The following is a 20,002-nucleotide window of genomic DNA, read 5'->3' as shown; positions in this document are numbered from 1 at the left end:
ATATCACACACTTTTTTATTTTATTTATTATTAGTATCTGTAACGGAAAGTTAAATGCTGTGCAAATTAATTTGTGTCTTTGGTAATGTTTCTTTAATTGTTCTTTTGTAGATATGTTAGATGATCCGAGCTCTGCATCCCAAGCTTCCACCCCTAGCAGCTCAACCACTCCACAGAATGCAACTCCCTCACGAGATCCTTCGCCAATGAAGGAGTACATTCAGAAGTTTGGCAAACGGTCCACAAGCCTCGACAGTGGAAATGCTAGCCTCGACAATACTATCGATGCTTGGAGCTTGATAAGCGAGTTGAAGGGCAAGATAACAAAGACGGTTGAGGAAAAATTCAGTGAAATCAAAACCGATAAGAAGTCGGCAGGTAAAGGATCGGAGCAAGATAAAATGAGTGGTAGCATCAGCAAGGACAGTTTGAATGTGAGCGAATCCGAGGATTGCGTTCAGTCGTTGAGCTTGAAAGAAGTGGAGCTGCTGGAAGGAGGCGAAGGGACGAAGAATGAAATGGATGCTCAAAGCCAGGACGTGCGTGTAGAATCTGTGACGCCTTCGGGAAACTGTGATGTGCCAGTCGAAAAGAACCAGGGTGACGTTGACGCCGAGGAAAAGTTAAAAGATGAAGGGGACATTGCGCTGCAGGAAGATGCCGCACCTAAAAAGAAATTTGGACATATTAAGGACATATCGCTACGAAACAAAATCCGGCCAAAACTTATCGAATTACGACAGAGACACATTCGTAGCGGCTTGAGTAAATCCCCTTCGGTGAGCATGTCGTCGTTGTGCGCCTGCAAGGAAGGATCTTTGGAGGACTTTGATGCAATCGACGAAGAGGTGGAGTCCGGAATCGAAGTGAAGGAAGAAACACTGTTTGGTACCTCCGAACCCCCGTCTCTTATTGGTGTTCCCAACCGTGGCAAGCATGTGTGTTTCGAACCTCACTTGTGCAATCAACGTATTGGTGTGTTCGGTGTTCTAAAGTTGATTTTTATGAACTATTACGTGGCATATTTTAGCATTATAGTGTTAGCGTACAGTGTGATACCGATGCCAGCGTTTCTCTCAGGTCTAATAGTGGGTGTGATGATATCTGCGGTTGTGTTTTCTATTTGGCAATGGTTGTGTTATCCTGGTGAACTAAAACAGTCATTTTCCATTCCTGACTACAGCAGCCTCCCTATTTTAACAGTGCCTGCTGCCAAAGAGCATCAACCGTCGAACAGGTTTGAGGTAAGTGTTTTGTTTCTTGCGCACAAGATATTTCAATTGTCATTATAGTAATTTTTGCATAATTGGTTATACAGGGTGGCCCAAAAGTAATTATACAGTATATACGACTGTCGGCCTGGCATTGTTGTTTGTAAGTTCATATCTTTTTCAGATATCTTGATACTATGAATGATGGCTGGTAATTTGAAAGTACACAGTCGTAGTACTACCATAACTTGTTGTTGTTTGTATGTTCATTTCTCTTTTTCTTTTCAGACTGTATGCCTACTTTTGGGCCACCCTGTATAAACTGGTAACATCAAATTAGTGTATAAAATTAAATACTAAATTCCATGTCATAACAGTGCTTATGAGAGCCATGGTCTGCAAAGAGACTTTTCATTGGTGAACCAAGTTCCATCATGCTGGTCAGTCAGCCCTAGATGGGATGGGGCCTGGGGCATGCAATATACGCAGGGCATACAACCAGAATTTTTCAGTTTTTGTTTTTTTTATTCTACCTTAGTCTGAAGTACAGGTGACCTATATAATCATGATATAAACATTATTAGAGTTAATAAAAATTTAATTTGTATATTTCGTAAAGACCAAAAAGCAGAACATTTTGAAGGTTAAAACCAAGATTTATGGGAGTATGAAAAAGAGTTTCTTAATTTATTGTTTCTTTTCACTTCCCCATGTGCTGCTGGTGCAACATTCAGTACAAAACTGTGTGTGTTCAATATGAAACTATTAATTTGTGTATCAAAGTGGCATTTTTTAATCATATCCAATATTCTCTAATCATAATTCTCTTTTGTTTACTGCCCTGTGATATCTGAGGTCTAAATCCCAGCCTGGATTTTTTTTTTTTTTTTTTTTTTTTTTTTTTTTTTTTTTTTTTTTTTTTCTTTCCAAGTGTCCCTTCATCAGTTTTATCATATCGTCACTCCTTGGCTTCGCGAATAGCGAAATGTTGCAGAAAATGAATCAAATCAATCAATCTTTTGTTTACTTTTCATTTAATTTTGACACTGCAGTGAATTTACATATTTCATGTAAAATAATATTTTCATTCCATGATTTCATTATATAATTATACAATTAGCACAAAATTATTAATTTATTATTATTATTTTAATTTTTATAATAATTCATCACCATCCTTTGCCGTTTCCTGCCTCTGGCTGGGTTGGCATAGAAGTCAATCCTCCTCCTTTTTTTTTTCCTGGTTTTCCACCACTCCTCCCTTTCCACGGTGTTCCAATTGTTCCAACATTGTCCTCTTCTCCTAACACTGTCCGCTATCTGCTCTTTCCACCGACATCTTGGTCTCCGCCTTGGCCTTATTCCCACTCCTTGTGCATTGTAAGATCTTACTGGTAGTCTTTCTGCATCCACCCTCTTCATGTGTCTGAACCATCTCATCTGTGCCTAATCTATCCTGTCCTGAAGCTTCACTACACCCACTGTGTGTTCCTTATTCTATCCATTCTAGTCTTCCAAAATATACTCCTTAAAAAATTAATCTCCACCGCCTGCATCTTACTTTTATCTCTCTCTGTAATTGTCCAAGTCTCTGCTCCGTACGTAATTATTGACGCATAGTATGTGTTAATATATTACATTCTTGCATTTCATAGGTACATCCCTGTTCCATATGAGAACGCTTTGATATAGTCCACCACCCATTTGTCCTCTTCTGTTTACCTCCTCATCTATTCTTCCACTTCTCTCAATTATGGTTCCTAGATATTTGAAGCTCTCCACTACCCTCAACTCTTCTGTGTCAATCTTTATTCTTGGTTCATTTCTGGCTCTGTTTCTTGTTGTTATTAGCACCTCGCTCTTTTCTGCACTGAATTTCTTTCCTGCTCTTCTGATTTCCTTATTCCAACTATCAAGCTGTCTCTGTACTACTTCTTCCCTGTTTCCCCATATTACTAAGTCATAAGCGAACAACAGGACCTTCTTCTCTTCCTCTCCTATCTTCTTCCCCATCTCTTCAATAATAGCATCCATTGTAATTAAGAAGAGCAATGGCGAAAGAGCACTTCCCTGTTTTAGTCCATTACTTATACTGAACCACTCTTCCTGTATTTGCCTTATGGTGAATATCAGATCTATTGTTGATCTGCCTCTTCTAAATCCATACTATTCCTCTCTCATGTTCAGCTCTGTTACTTCCCTTATTCTTTTCTCTAATATTTTCTTATACACCTTTGCTGAGTGGCACATAAGTGTTATTCCTCTGTAGTTTCTACATTCCTTTCTGTCCTCCTCCTTCAATATGGGAACTATTAGTCTCTTTGTTCAATTTCTTGGCACTTCTTTCTCTTGCCACACTGATTTCAACACTGTACAGCCACTGCACACCAATCACTCCTGCTCCTAGTATCATTTCCACTGGCACTTCATCTATTCCAGGTGTTCTAACTCTCTTCATTCTCTTCAGAGCTTCCTCCACTTCTTTCCATGTGAGATTCATTTTTTCCTTCACTTCTTCATGTTCATTTCCTTTTTTCACGTTCAGCAATTTCTCAAAATGATAGCTCCACATTCTCCTTATTTCACTTTAAACTGTAGGTCCAGTCCCAATTAGCCTTACTGTGCATAAAGTGGACTTAAAACACCAACTCAACTCAACTCCTTATTTCTTCATCCTCTTCTACAACGTTTCCCCTTTCATCCCTTAGCTTACAGCTGTCTCCTCTTTCTCTTCTCCTTTCTCTCACTAATCCATACAATACTTTCTAGTTCCCATCTACATCTTCTTCATATCTTCTTCTAGCACTTTGGTTCATTCGCCCATCCACTTTCTTCTTTCCTCGTTTACTACTGTTCTTGCTTCTTTCTTCTTTTCCATGTACTCTTTTCATGCATTTTGTGATTTTCATTTAAACCATTTTCTAAATGCATCATGTTTGTTTTTCACTGCCTCTCTAGTTCTTTCATTCTACCACGGTGTTTCTTTCTTTTCTTGCTTGTCCTTCCACATACCTTTTCCGGTGCGTCTACTAATTCTGTTTTAAATCTTATCCATTCTGTTTCTACTCCTTTGGGTTCATCTCTTGGTACTTTTGTTCGCAATATTTCTTGATATTTTTCTTTTATCATTTTATCCTTCAATTTCCACACTCTTATCCTTATCTCTTGTTCCTCCCTTCTATCTTTTATTTTCCATCTCCTCACGTCTCCTACTAGTAGCCTGTGGTCACTGTCTAAGTTCTCACTGTGTATTACTTTACTTCCTTGTTTAACAATATATAATCTATTACAGACTTCTGTTCATTATTCCAACTGTATCTAATCTTATGGTTGTCATATTTCTTCTTAACCAGCTATTACCTACTAACAGTCGTCACTCTTACAAAAGTCCAGTTTCCTCCTTCCCTCCTCATACCTCTGTCCCCATCCATCTGCTCCAAGTACTTCCGTATACCCTTTCCTGTCTCTTCCCACTTGTGCATTAAAATCACCCATCACAATTTGCCATTCCTTTCCTACTGTTCTTCCAAGTCTTTTTCAAATTCTTCTTTCTCCTCCCTTGTACATCCTGTTTGTCGGGCATACACTTGAATTATTTCTATTACTTTCCCTCTTACATTCATTTTTAGTTTTATTATTCTGTCATTTACCCTTTCTACTTCCTCACTTATTCCACTTCTGACTGCAAGGACAAAGACTGTTTCTAAATGCTTATTTATATATATATATATATATATATATATATATACAAATAATGAAGGAGACAGTAAACACTTACCACACGAATAGAAATAATTCAATATTTCGCGATCTGAGTCGCATTTTCAAGAAGGTAGATAAAAGATCGACGACACTTTGAGTAGAGGCACAGAATACTGACCGTAGCGTCTCTACGGTCAGTGTTGCCAGAAACAGTTGAAAGGAAACATGAAATACTTTAGCCAGTGTTTACTGTAAGGTGGGTGGGTAGTTTCGGGGAGGAGAGGAAAGAGTTACTGGTTGGCTAGGTTGAGTCCGGGGGGTATAGTGGCATGCATGCCTGCTATATAGGCCCTTTCCCATCGCCTGCGGAAAGATGTGTCAGAGCGGGGGGGGGGGGGGTAAAAGGTGGATGATGGCAACACGGAAGCAGTTATTGAAGGTGGTGTTATGGCTGTTGGTGTGGATGGCAACTGTGAAATCGGAGGTTTGGGTGGAGGAACGGTGATTATTTATCCTTAGATTCAAGGGGGTGGAGGTTTTGCCTAGGTAGAAGTTGCCGCAGATTTGACAGATGAGGGTGTAAATTAGGTTGGATGAGTGGCAGGTGCCCTTAGGGTGAAGGGTGAACTCACCTGCCGCTGTAGGGATCAGGAGGGTGGGGGAGGTGATGAGTATGGGGCAGGTCTTGCATCTGGGTTTGTTGCACCTGTGGGCTGGGGGAAGGGGTGGGGGTGTTTCGGACCAAGATGTTTTGGAGGTTGGGGGGGGCGACGGAAGACGACCCTAGGTTTTTCCCGAAAGATGTCTCTGGTCTCGGGATCACTGTGCAGGATGGGGAGGAGGGAGTGGAGGGTATGTCTGATTTTCATAATGTGAGGGTGTTATTGGGTGATCAGAGTTGGAGGGTTGGTTTTGGGTTGTTTGGTGCGGTTGTGGGAGTTAGCTCTAGTGATTTGTTTATTGATGAGGGTGGAGGGGTAGCCACGGTTGGTTAGGGCTTGGTGCAGGCGTAGGTTGTAGTTTTGGCGGGATGAGGGGGATGAGTTGAGGCGCTGGCCTCTGAGGGCAAGGGAAAATGGGATGGCTTTTTTGGTGTGGTAGGGGTGTGAGCTGGAGTAGTGGAGATACTGGAGGTGGTTGGTTGGTTTGATATGTATGGATGTTTCCAAGTGGTCTCCTGCAATGTGGATGTCCACATCGAGGAAGGTCACTTGGTCTTTGGAGTGGAACCAGGTGAATTTGAATGGTGGTGAACTCATTTAGTCGGTTTAGTCGGTTCTTGAAAATGCGACTCAGATCGCGAAATATTGAATTATTTCTATTCGTGTGGTAAGTGTTTACTGTCTCCTTCATTATTTGTATTTATCCGCCCTTCTGGCACCATTTCTAACCCTATTCTTGTATATGTATATATATATATATATATATATATATATATATATATATATATATATATATATATATATATATATATATATATATATATATATATATATATATATAGTCATATATGTAGCATCATTATGTTATTCCTTCACAAGAACCTTAGAACTCGTGTTTGATATTCCTCATATTTCTCTTTCATTTTGTATTACAAGTTTCATATTTTAAAAGGCAGTTTATTTTATTTGCTTTATTGGATGTAAAATTTAGGATTGAGTGTCAGGATTCAATATTCAGATTTGAATCCATGAATCCCGCTGGGTTTAGATAATTTGCGTTTTAATTCGGAAGTCCTTCCCTAATACACTCATACGTGCATGCGGTGTGTTATTCAAGATTAATCATTGTTTAAATTTGTTTCAGGGTTGGATCAATGAATATCCTGGTGAATATAATCCTGATATTTACCACGTTCGACACACACAGTCAGTGTATGTGTGCTTGGAAGGAACGTTGCTTCTTCTCTATCATACAAGATCTAAGATACCGAAACGTGCGATGTGGAATGAACCAAAACACAATGCAAGATTCTTCTATGTGAGGACTTACGATATTTCAGGCTGTGAAATTAAGCTCCTTCCAGAAGGACTAATTCGGAAAAGGTGAGTCGTCCATTTCTGTATGCTGCCATTTAGACAGTTTAAGCTACAGACACAGGGATTTCGTGAATGCAGCATTTGTAGAGGGACTCGTTTCATTGCTTGGTGTCCTAGATTCCCAAACAGTACTCTTGATTTTTTCTTTCTGTGGGGTTATATAGAAGTTTACCAAACATGAGTGCCTGACATTCCTATCCACGCAGGCGCATTTGTTCTGCATTGAGCGTGGGATACGTATAATGCCATCAAACAGATGAGAGGAGATTAAAAAACATTGGATTTTTGTCGCACCAGAGGTGGCATTCTCATCAGGGTGTATTAAGTTAGAAGGTAAAGTTTCCTGTGCACATTGCATTATTCCATGAGAACATATAGGGCGCTGTAGAGTTACGTCCGCACATATTTTCGATGTTAGCCATTTTTTGGATTTATTCAATTCAATTATTTTTTATCAGCAACAACTGGTGGTTCTGGCGTTGGGGCTAGTAGAAAAAAATGGGGTAGTATAAAACTAAAACATTATTCTTATCTTTGTCTTCCCAATGAGAAAATGTGGTTTCTAACACTCACACACACTCTTATCTCTCACTCTCACTGACTCACACTCACTCTCACTAAATCATAAAACCTAGTTCTCTTAATTATTTTCCTGTAGATTATGGTTATTACAGGCATAAGAAAACAGAACACACGCTCCCTTCATCAGACATTTATTTTCATTTTGACTAAAGATACAGTTATAACAATGGTTAGCAATTTTTTAAACCAAAAGAATCCGTTATATAATGGATGTTGTTAATGTTACATTGTTGTAATATAGCAACTTAACTGTGAAAAGAAGCAGTCTGTTTTATTTTTATTTCAGATAAAAAATTTTGATCACATTATTTTTTTATTTAAAATTATGAATCCCAAATATCATCAGGTAATTCAAAGTCATCATTGTTTTCACAAAGTCTCTTGATGTTTTCTGTTACATTAAATTTTAAAGATGGTGGCTTACTCCATTTGTGAAAAAGAAAACTCCATACTGGATCTATGTTACCATTTTCATTATTTAATTTATTCCAGTGTTCTTCTACAATGAACGAAGCTTCCCAGACATTCAACTCTGTTTCCCGTCAATCTTTTTAAAACCCTTCGCTTTTTAATCAAATGCTTCTCTTCGATGATGTGAGCTGACAAACCTGTGCTTGGGTTTCTACAATGCAAAATAATTCTACAATGCAAGCAATGCGTACATACAAGAAAAACTATAGTTCTCATAAAACTGCATGAAAGGAAACGACATGGGTAACAATGTGCACTCAGTTCAACTCTTTGCAAGGCCAAGTGCAGAGCTTGCTTTCACCGCCGACAGTTCTTCAGTCTCGCAATGGCAAAGCTTGCACCTCAAGCAGTGACATCACAGTTGTCATGGCAACCAAGATAAAACCACTACTTTGGTATGCATTGCTACCACTTCACCAGATAGAGCTCTGCACTGGGGATGGATCCGTGCTACAAAAACTGTTGTCAAGGGCGACTGCTGTGTAACAGACCACAATGTACAAATGTGCTTTTTTAATACTAATACACATCACAAGGATAATTTAATAAAAACCTTTGTTTACACTAAATTATGGTGAATAGTCACTGCACGTACTTCAACTGAATAGCCGTCACTATTCTTTATCAATGTTCACAAGATTGAACGAAAGGATACACATGTGAATAGATACAATTGTGCTTGGTGTCTTTTAGGTAAGATTTACACAAATTAAGATGATAATTTTTTACAAAGAAAAAATATGTATTAATACATAAGTAAGGACAAGATGTAGTCAAGGATTGGCAAGATGGAGGGGGGGGGGGCAAGTAATGAGAAAAATAAATAAGAATAGTTGTTTTTATGAAGTAGTGTAATATGATGAAAGCTGCTATTCGTGAATGCTTCAATATATATTGATAATTTAAGAATAGATTTTGTAATTTTTTCTTAGCAGTTGTTACGATTAGTAAGGGATGCTACTGGAGGAGAAAGTTCATTCCACACTCTAAAATGGGACAAGTACTAGTGTGTGCTTAAGAAACTGAAGTTTTGATTTTCCTCTTGTTTTGCAATCATTTATTAACCTCCCCGTCCCTGCCCTTAGGTACCCATTAATTTGAGGCTGGGTGAACCTCAGAGGCAGTTTATGTAGGGGCAAGGCTGGAAAAAATTATGACCTTAGATCTGCCAACCTAATGGGACTCCACGTGGCATTCAGACACCCTATTGACTGGCACACTCACACTCAAACTGTGTTCTATTTGCACTTCTGAAATATTTAAATTACTTGACTCCCAATACTTTTCATATTTTTTTACCTCCAGTTATTCCATTCAGGGGTAAGAAGAACTAGAAGTAATTCAGATGCCAGCCCCTCAGGCATGGTTCACATGGTCACGTGCCACTTCATCCATTATGTATATAAAAAGAACTACAATTATAACAATTTATACTTGTTTGCAACGCTTGTATTTGCTGTGCTGCAAGCAGTTTTCATCGGAGCTAAGACGGCTCTAGTGGGTTGAACGAAACTTGGCAACATAGCAATGGTTACATTCTGGTTGCAGACTTGCCTCACTGCTTAAACATCATCCCTACGTTCTGAGGTGCGGGAGAGGTCGGAGGTGTTATGGGTGTTTTCATTGCGAGTGGTCACAGTATGACTGAGACCCAACACTTCCGGCTTTGTTCTTCTGTTTCCCACTAGATGGTGGTTGGGTCCATTTACAAAAGGAATGGGAGGGAACTTGGGAAGGAGTCGGGGAAGTCTTGTGAAGGTTCGATGTGTTTTGAAAAGTTTTTATAAATTGGTCTTATTTACCGAGTTCCTTAGTGAAGTGTTACCGTGCGAGTGAAAATATGACGAAATGAATCAGGTGAGATACTTGCAAAGTCAAATTTTAAATCACCAAGACCGATTGTTAGCCACAACTTTCCATAAATCAAGTGTTCAGAGATAAAAACAACATACAACAGAAAATTTAATAAAAATGTTTACGAAAAGTGGGAATGGATGTGCGGGTGTCCTGTAGCTAATCCCTTTTTTGTTTTCCGTGCATTTTATTCAACGGAAAAGATGCTTTGATTGAGGAATTTGATACAGCCAAAAATAGGAGAGTAGAACTGATGTGCAAGAACTGAAATGACAAGGTAAACTTTTCTAAAGTATTATCTACTTTTAATTTGATATGTATTAAATGCTGCTGGTATGACTTCCATTAGTTCTAAGGTTAGCCTATATTTTGAATGTGCCCTGCCCCTTGCAGACCTCACGAACAGCCACTGCAGCCCCCTTTCTCTTAGAAGCTTTTTTTTGGGGGGGAGGAGTCAAATGAAAGCCATGAATCCATCTAAGATAATGATCTTAAAACATTTAGTTTATTAATTTAATACAAGACTGGATTAAAAGTAATTAAAGGCTCAACCGATAGCAACATGAATAACTATCCCATACATTCTAATATATGATCGACTCTTATCATATCATCGCAGATTTTTTTTTTAATTTGACTAGCAACAGTGAAAAAATTATAATGATTATTCTGATTTAATTATATACGTGATGCCGAGAAAACACAAACATTAAAAAATACATACTGTACCCTTATTTATTTATTTAAAAAAAAACGAATGGGGATTTCCATAAGCAAACTCAAAATATTAAAAGAATATATTTAATTAGAACTAAATTTTAAAAGTCAGATGGCAGGTGAAAACTCTGATTCCATGTGTGTTGTCTCATTCGTTGAACACATTGAATGCTCGGCTCACAATTCATCACTCTTGTCTGCTCATGGGCATTCCTTCTGAGCATGTCTTTAAATTTGATATAATTTTTTTTTCATCCTCATTATCGTACATAGTCTAAAAAGGCAGAAAAGCAATGTAAAAATAATAAAGGTTTCAATAAATTATTCCTTCTGATGGTGCTACAGTGTGATGGAAATATTTAAGGGCAATGTGGTAAATATGTGATGCAGTGTATCATATTGTCTATATTTTCAGGCTGTGGAGCAAAAAGTACCCAATATGCATCATTCTGAAAGCAGGCTCCAAGGTCAATAGCGTGCACATCCCAAAGGAGGAGGATGTGGAGTCGATGGACGAGAGGGTTGCATCAGACGATAAGTCTAAGTCCAGCTCTTCCAAGATGGTTAAAGATCATAGTACTGATTCTGATGATAAATCTATTGGTTCCGACAATATGTCGAAAGATGACAGCGTCAGCGAGGATGAGTCGTACTACCACGTGGCGGACACTGAGGAGAAATGTCTCTATTTCTTGACTCGCACAGACCGAGAAAAGGATGACTGGTAAGGATACTTGGTTTTTATGTGAATTAGAACTTTCACTATGTTGCTGCAGACTAAGAGAAGTTAGAAAATGTAATTTTACTATTTAATAATAATCAGAGCACAAGTGATGTAACTTCATTTAAGACAGTTTTGAGAAAAAGGAACATTTAGATAGCTTAGTTCTATGTTTAGCTATTGGAGCACAAACTTAGGAGATGCTTATGAGTTCTGAAATGTTGATACTTCACAGTTCTAAGTTATATATGAAACTCAATTTTCATGAAAAGTGGAGTTATGCCACTTTTACTCTGAACCCTTCATGTGCAGGACTAAGTTAACGCTACCCCCTGCATATTTCAACATACTGTGAAGTTGTATGTGGATGCAGGGCCTCACATGTTCACAATTGTGGCCATTTGTTGAGGTGATGTGATCAGCACCATAATCCAGCCACCTTTTACACCCTACTGTTGAACCTAGGTACCAAGTTTTTAGAGGCTGGGTGAACTCAAGAGCTGTTCCATCCATTTGACATCAACCACCCTGGGAATCGAAACCAGGTCTCCCACATGGTAATCAGATGCCTGGACCATCACAGGACTCTGACTGTGGGACGGCATTGGGAGTCTGCCTGGGTTCAGTCTTTGGGTTCTCGGCCTGTGTATAGGACCGGTGGCAACCCACATGATGAGGAAATTGGGGAGGTACGAGTGAGTAGCGTAAGCCGGTCTGGGAAATCTCTTGTAACAGCTGAGGGTTCAATGTGCTGACCCCACGTCACCCCATTTACCGGTTGAAGATCTCTACACCTCGAGGTAGGATTGTGGGAGAGAGACTGGCAGTCGGGAGATCGGCCTGTGCCCTTCAAGGGCTGTCGAGCCACGGGTTATTAATATTAACAAGTGAAAACTACATTAAGGTGGAAATTACAAGCAGACTTAATTCAGGTAATGCATGGTATTTTTGTATTAATTAACTTTTATCTTCTCACCTAATATCAAATAATGCAAAGATTAAAATACGAGGGTTATTTTTTTAAGCAAGGTCCGTTTTGCAATAAAAACAAAGTAAGTAAATGTTTTTTTAAGAAACCATTTATTTTCTGAATTTACATACACTTCTCTATTTTTCTGCATAATTTCCTTGCTGGTTTAAACATTTATCGTAACGAACTATGAGTTTTTGGATACCCTCCTCATAGAACTCTGCCGCCTGTGATGATAGCCAGTTACTCACGGAAGCTGAGTTAATTGTTGTTCCTTGCGGCAAAAAGTCCACTAACAAAACACCCTGCCTGTCCCAGAACACAGTTGCCATAATGCTGCTCAAAGAATGCCGGGAGCCTGCACGCGCAATCATTCCCACTCATTTCAAACGGTATTCACAAACAGACCTTGCGCCTAGCGACTAACACCTCTTCCACCATCTGAAGACCTTCCTGAGTGACAAGCGATTAGACACTGATGAAGAAGTGAAAATAAATAATAAAATAAATAAAGGGGGAGGGGGTTCGTCCTGCTTACCACACGTCACCCTGTAACTGGTTGGATGAACTCCCACCTCGGCAGGTACGACCTGGCCCTAATAGGCTGTTGCGCCACGGGTTATTTATTTATTTTTTAATAATCCGGTGAGAGTAGAAAGTCATGACTTGGAACTCAGTATTGCCTTTTTCCTAGTATGTGCACTCATTTTGACAGAATGCAAAACTGTACCACGTAATATGTATGTGTGACAATGTAGATAAAGCATAACACATGCCATCATTTCACTAAGTAGCTGAGTTAAAAATGACTAGTTTTGGCATGTACTAAGGTATTATTTCAAGCTTTTGCCACTTTTGTTATATTTAATTTTGTTCTTCGGTAAGACTGGATATTACTATCTGGAAGGCTCAAGTTTTTAGTCTGTGAATTGTGAGTTTTCGATGAAAACACGAAATTTCAAATAACACATTGTAATGTTCATTTTTTCATTTTTTTTAAAAGTGTGAAGTGCATTTTGCTATATACAAATCACAAATTACAGAAAGTTGATTAATTCTGCTGTAAATATTTGAGAAGCAAAAATGGACTCCTCTATACAGGAATAAACTTAATACTCTGATAACTACAGGGCAATTCAAAAGTTGCCATACATTCATAGCACACTCACTGTAGCTGGATGTCAAGTTCCATAATTACTGGATTGGTTTCACTGGAACCAGTGGAGTTACCGCCATGCTCCCCAGATTTAACACCACTGGATTTTTATCTGTGGGGTCACTTGAAGGCGATCGTGTATCAGGAGAGACATTGGCCACTTGCAACACTGTATTCTTGGTTCATGTTCTAAGATCTCCGTCACAACACTGAATGCAGTACAAGCTGAGTGGATCAAACTCATTGACATGTGTATTCACAATAACAGGGATCATATTGAACATATTGTTCAATATGATATGTATGCTGTGTGGTGACTTATACACCATTTTAACACCAAAATGCCATTTTATATACCACTTTTGATCCCAAAATATGCCTGTTTTCGTAAGGAAATCTTGATCTTTTACTCACCATAAACATTTGGCTCTATTGATGACTAAAGCATGTTCTGGCACTTGCAGGTACAGAAGACTTGCCGCAGCTGCTAAACAGACCAGCACATCCAAGGAATCTTCATTTAGCACTTCCCTCAACGGCACGGAGCCCGATTCAAAGAGCATCCGCAGCATTGTGGATACCCCCACCACTTCCAAACCACCAGACGTGGTGTCGTTGACGTCCACGAAAACCACATCGGATGGGGAGACCGAATCGCACAAGTCCACCGGCAAATTCCTTCAGCAGGTGCACAAACTCAGGGGACAAATTTCTGCATCCGTTAACCCCAGTGCTGCTTTGGTTTGTTTTGCTTATTTTGGTTTTATTTTTGCCTAGCGACGTAAGAGATTAAGTTCTTTATTTGTAATATTAACAGTTTAAGAGCATGGTACACGTTTTTTACAAGATTTCTTCACTATTTGCACATGTTCTTTTTTTTTTTGCAATAAAAATAGATGTTTTAGAATTACACAGGGCAGGGCAGGGCAGACTGAAAGACACTTACAACGAACGGTTCCAGGTCTGGCCTGTACATGGGGTGTTCCTTTGTCACTTTCATCTAATTATCATGCATCTTCATCTGGCTTAGCTACAAATGGTAGAAAAGAGATGTAAAATAACTAAGTAGAGTTTTAATTCAATTACAGTAACATCAAAATATACAAATTGTCAGAAATAGTCTTATACTGGGTTCATGAGAAAGAATGTCAGGGTTTCAAAATGACTGCATATCAGTGGAAATTGTTAGTCTGGGGGGAAGTGGTGTTTGCTTGAGCCTTGGGGCTAACTGCGAGGATGCTACTATATTTTAACATGGAGACAGTTGAACAGCTGAGGGAATGCAATTTGAATTTCTTCGCACCCCTCACTTTGAGTACCGCTGCACATAATATGAGAGTAAATCAAAAAGTAAAGGTAATTTTCACGTAACATCTTTATTTCCACACAAGAAGACACATATCACTTTTCCACATATACCCCCTGCACGGAAATGCACTTTTGGTATCGTGCAATCAGCTTCTGTATCCCGTCCGTGAAGGTTTTTGGTTGCTTACGAAGCCACGTCTGCACTGCCTGCTGGACCTCGTCATCTGACCTGAACCGATGACCACCCAGTGCTTCCTTCAAAGGGCCGAAGATGTGGTAATCTGATGGCGCCAGATCATTCACTCATACACCTTTTGTTGAGTCATTTTTACTCTCGGTTTTACTCCTTCCGACCACAGAAAGTACACTACGGCATGCTATTCCTTGATGGTGCATTCGTGGAGTGGTGCATCCATACATGTGACTCTTTTGCTCCACGACACTCGACTGAATGGGGCAGTGACAGATACTCCTACTTCCACATCACTCCAAGTATACACGTGGTGACGTCAGACACACCTAGTCTTCGTTTATTCCTGCGAAGAAAAAAAAATTGCCTTTAGTTTTGTATTTACCCTCGTACATCTGGGATCGGAATATGTTTTTTTACGTTACGTGAAAGTACATATAGTATAAATATTTAATATGCAATCCTTTGTAATTGTACAGACATCTAAACTTTTGACTGCTGTTTTTATTATTACCATAACACAAAGAACCTGTTTGCACAATGGTAATGTATGAATGTTGCTGGAACTGAAACTCAAAGCACTAAACTTCTAATCCCCATAGCAGCCAAATTCATAAATTTCATTGAAAATTTATTTCCCGTGTTATATTCCCGGCATGGGTGTTCTTTGTGAGTGTCAGTTCATCAATTTCATTATATCATTAAAATCATCCCCTTCTTCGCAATTAGTCAAAACTGGCAGGAAAGCGAAGTATAATAAACCAAATCAAATCAAACTTTCTCTGTCACGCAGTGTGTCACAAGTAGTAAACTCATGAATGAATACAAAATGAATGTCCAGAACATTAATGTCCCAAAATTGCATATTGCTGATTGTCCTAAGCTGTCGTTGGCATAATTTCCAGACACTTCCAATCTGGCATTTGATGGTTAGCTTAACATACAAGTATTTTTCTAAATCAAAACCCTATTCAGTGACAAAATTACATACATTATTAAGTAGTTGAATGGACCATTGAGGTTCTTTGTAAAATGTTTCTAATTTCATACCTCGTCGATACAATATCAGTTCAGTTGTCAGCAAATTTCATCAGTACGAGCATAAATTTCATTTCTGTACATCCTTAATTATTAAATGAAAATTAAACTCCATGCTCAACGGCCCTCGAAAGCCCAAGGCCTACCAGAACAGCTTTTTCTTTGGGTGACATGTGGTCAGTACATGAAGTCCCATCGCCGCTGTTTTCTGGCTTCCGAAACCAGAGCCTGCTACTTATTCTTGTCAAGTAGCTATCCAGTTGTGCTCACTATGTTGGGTCAACGCCAAAATTTTTGGAGTTCCTACAGGGAATTGAACCCAGAACCACTGCACCTATGGCAAGAGTGCTAAACATTTGGCTAAACAGTGGCATAACAGTTTAATTTTGTTGATTTCTCTATATGCTGATAACTGGTACTATGATTTAAATTCATGGCATAAACATGGCTGAAATTCACATCTTGAAAAAAATTGTTATTCATTTGCCTACTGATATAGGTGACTGTTCACTTCTGACAATTCACAGAAGACTGATGAACGAATAAGCCTCTATGTATGGTGGCAGAGAGTCACTGAAATCAGTAGACAAATAAATTAAGATTTTTCACAAGAGTGACATGGAATTGATATGTATTTAAATACTCTTAACTATCCTGTTGTAATAAATTTTCAGAATTCATATTTTCATGTTTTTTTAAGCATTTTGTTGTAGTTCATGTCAATGATAAAAGTTACACACTTAAGATGCATTGTGTTCCAACCCAGCCTGTGTGCTTAAAACAATCTTTTGGACTATTTGAAAGTTCATTTTATTGTTTGAGCATATTGATTATCATTAATTCTCAGGTTCTGTGCACACATCATATTTGATTTGGCATGTATTTGCATGTGTATGTGTCAAGTTACTTTCTGTACGTGTTTTGAAATTCATATGTTTATTTCCCGATTGTTATAAGTTGGTCTGCATGCAGGTAAAGTATTAGACATGTTTTAAGTGATAACATGACAGTCGAGGACATGTCATTTCCAGTAGTGCTTGCAGTTAAGTTGTTGCTCTTAGAAAGTGCAGTTTAACTAACATTATAACTCCATTAAGCCTTGTTTCCATTATTATGAAAAACTAAATATGCTGACCAAGGCAGTAATTTATTTTATTAAAAAACATAAACTAACGTAACGTTTCAACCTTCTAGCAAGGTCTTCTTCAGACTCTGTATCAAGTACAAAAGTAACCAGATACCACAAGAATAAAGACTGTAGGAGGAGTGGATTCAAGAAATGCATAAAGGAGACAGGAAGACTACCAAGTTTGAAAGGCTTTCCAAAGATACACAAAGAGGAGATAAAGTTAAGACCAGTAATGAACTGCAGAAACAATATTTTGGAACCCTTAGAAAAGAAATTAAAGAAAGTTATTGACATGTTAGTAACACAGCAAGAAAGCAGAGCAGTTAAGAACAGTGAACAAGTAGTAGACCTCATAAAAGGACTTAAGTTAAATGAGATGAAGACGACAATGTTTAGCTTAGACGTGAAAAGTATGTTCCCGAGCATCAAGAGGGGACACGTTTTGGACATTATTAAAAAGAGAATGGGACAAGAAATTATAGGAGAATGGGATAGTGAAAGGGTAGTGAAGGCGCAGGAAACCATTTGGAATAACGGTTACAGTATAATGGGAGATAAAATAATGTTAATGAGTGAAGGACTAAATATAGGTTCCAGTCTAAGCCCAGCATTGGCTGAATTGGTTATGAATTAATGGGAAAAGAAAGTGATAGAAAAGGGAGGTGACAAAATGATTCTGTTTTGCAGATATGTGGACGACTGTTTTGGCATATGGAAGGGAACAAAGAGGCAGCTTGACATTTTTGCCAAACAAATTCAAGATGAAGAAAGAGGGATATTATTGGAACTTGAAATAGAAGAAGAAGACAAGTTAAGCTATCTAGATATATTGATGAAGAGGAAAAGAGGACAAGAAATTGAAACCGCTTGGCATCAGAAGAAGTGTGCAGCAGGGGTATTCTGCCACAAAAGAAGTGATGTAAGTGAGGTGACAAAAATAAATTTTATAAAGAATATGGAGGACAGAATCAAGAAAATATGCATGAAAGAATGTGAAAAAGAAGGCAAAATAAATAGCCTATGGAAACAGCTGGAAAAGAATGGCTATGAGAAGCAGGATAGACTGGACATAAACAGAAGAAGTAAGAAAACGGGCAGGGGAGAATTGGAAGAGAAAGAAAAAGAGGAGAGAAGGTTTGGAATAAGGAGTATGGGGAAGACCACAGAAAAGATATGCAAAGTGCTTAGGAAAGCAGGAATTAAAACTTACAGGAAGGGAGGGAGAAGCATCTTAGGAATAGCGAGGAATGCTAACAAGAAAAAGGAAAACAGAGAAGAGGAAGAAGAAGGGATTATCTACGAAGTAAAATGTAAAGAATGTCAGAGTGTGTACATAGGAGAAACGAAAAAAAGGCTGAAAGACAGGTTGAAACAACATAGGGATGATGTACGACTTAAGAGAGAGAGAAATGCAATATTTAAACACAGAGACACAGGACATGACATAGAGTGGGATGAGGCTAAGCAGATAGGAAGGGAGAAGAGAATGCTAGTGAGAAAATGGAAGGAAGCCAAGGAAATAGAGAAGAAAGGCGAAGAAGACACAATGAACTGGAATGGGGGACTGAAGTTAAACAAAGAATGGAAGAAGATGTTGGAAAGAGTGGAAAGGACAAGAGAAAAAGAGGAGAGGAAAAGGAAGAAAAATGAAGGGAAAAGAGCGTGAGATTAAAAAGTCCAACCACATTCTATATGGAAGTAAGTGTGTTTAGCCTTTTAGGTGAAAGTATAGTTGGAAAGTGAAAGTCATCTGCTAGAAAGTTCAAAACAACTTTCTAAATAGTCTGGAGGGAGTAATGTTTGTGTATATATATTACCCTTCTTGTGGTATCTGGTTACTTTTGTACTTGATACAGAGTCTGAAGAAGACCTTGCTAGAAGGTTGAAACGTTACGTTAGTTTATGTTTTTTAATAAAATAAATTACTGCCTTGGTCAGCATATTTAGTTTTTTTAACTAACACTAACATAGGTACTTATTTTTGGAATGTTTCGTTGTATATGAAACGTCAAAGAAGAGAGTGTGGTGTTAGGAAACTGATTATATTTTTATGTTTTCATGCTAAATGATATGGATATGATAATATCTTTGCAGTATTTTAACAATTTGAATTTTTACATCCAACTGATTATTGACAGTTATCAGAAATTATACGTGTAGTGACTAAACTTTTTAATTATGTACACTCTTGACCAGCCTCTGTGGTGAAGTGCTTAGTATGGCATGCTACGACACCAAGGGTTCTGTGCCTGGGTGTGGGCATTCTTTCATATCTCTCATCCTCATGTTTGCGATTTGCCAAAAGTGGCAAATATTGGTTCTGATCCCACTTTAAACTGTAGGCCTAATCCTAGTTAACCTATCTGTGCATAAAAGTGAACTTAAAACTCAAAAAAACTATCATTCACATATGTTCCTCAATAATTATAGACAGAACAATATGTAATTCATGTTACAATAAGTAACTAGTAACGATTTTCTTAACAAGTAAGTAGGGATCCATACTTTGTCGGTATCGGATATTGCCGTACAGTGTACGCTTTATTTATTATTATTTTTTATTTCTGCAGGGACCAGGTAAATCTGGCCCAAAGTCGAAGAAAGATCCCGGAAAGGAGGAACAAGACAAGGGCGAAGAGAAGCTGAAACCTATTGAGGAGGACCCGCAAGCTTCACCACCAGAAACCTTGTGGGTGAATGCCCTGGTGGGGAGGATTCTCCCTAATGTTCTCAGGGACAAGTTCTATGTGGAGAAAATACAGGAGAAGATCCAGAAGAAGCTGGCAACCATTAAGGCAAGTCCTATTCCATTCGACAATTGTCATTTTGTTATTGCTCTTCACAAGTACAGTGTGTTTAAAAAAGAATGGCCCAATTTTGAAACCTCGTATCTGTGCAACCATGCACTGCCAGT

The 20,002-nt window shown here is 38.5% G+C and overlaps 1 protein-coding gene across 4 annotated transcripts in view; it reads left to right on the top strand.

The window, feature by feature from the left end:
- The window catches only part of LOC145989979 (testis-expressed protein 2), an 89,133-nt gene that overhangs the window by 33,265 nt on the left and 35,866 nt on the right, over positions 1-20,002 (top strand). For 3 of the 4 annotated variants that reach the window (XM_083125536.1, XM_083125535.1, XM_083125534.1), the window contains 5 exons: positions 112-1,244; positions 6,720-6,958; positions 10,992-11,300; positions 13,888-14,164; positions 19,659-19,883. In XM_083125536.1, coding sequence (XP_082981662.1) covers positions 112-1,244; positions 6,720-6,958; positions 10,992-11,300; positions 13,888-14,164; positions 19,659-19,883 — 2,183 coding nt within the window. The remainder of the gene's footprint in view (positions 1-111; positions 1,245-6,719; positions 6,959-10,991; positions 11,301-13,887; positions 14,165-19,658; positions 19,884-20,002) is intronic. The other variant, XM_083125537.1, reaches the window with a different exon arrangement.

The sequence above is a fragment of the Lepisma saccharinum genome, chromosome 7 (genome assembly GCF_977018435.1).
Source record: "Lepisma saccharinum chromosome 7, izLepSacc3.1, whole genome shotgun sequence".
Classification (NCBI taxonomy): domain Eukaryota; kingdom Metazoa; phylum Arthropoda; class Insecta; order Zygentoma; family Lepismatidae; genus Lepisma; species Lepisma saccharinum.
Note: the sequence above shows the minus strand (reverse complement) of the source record. Positions and strands in the feature narration are given on the sequence as shown.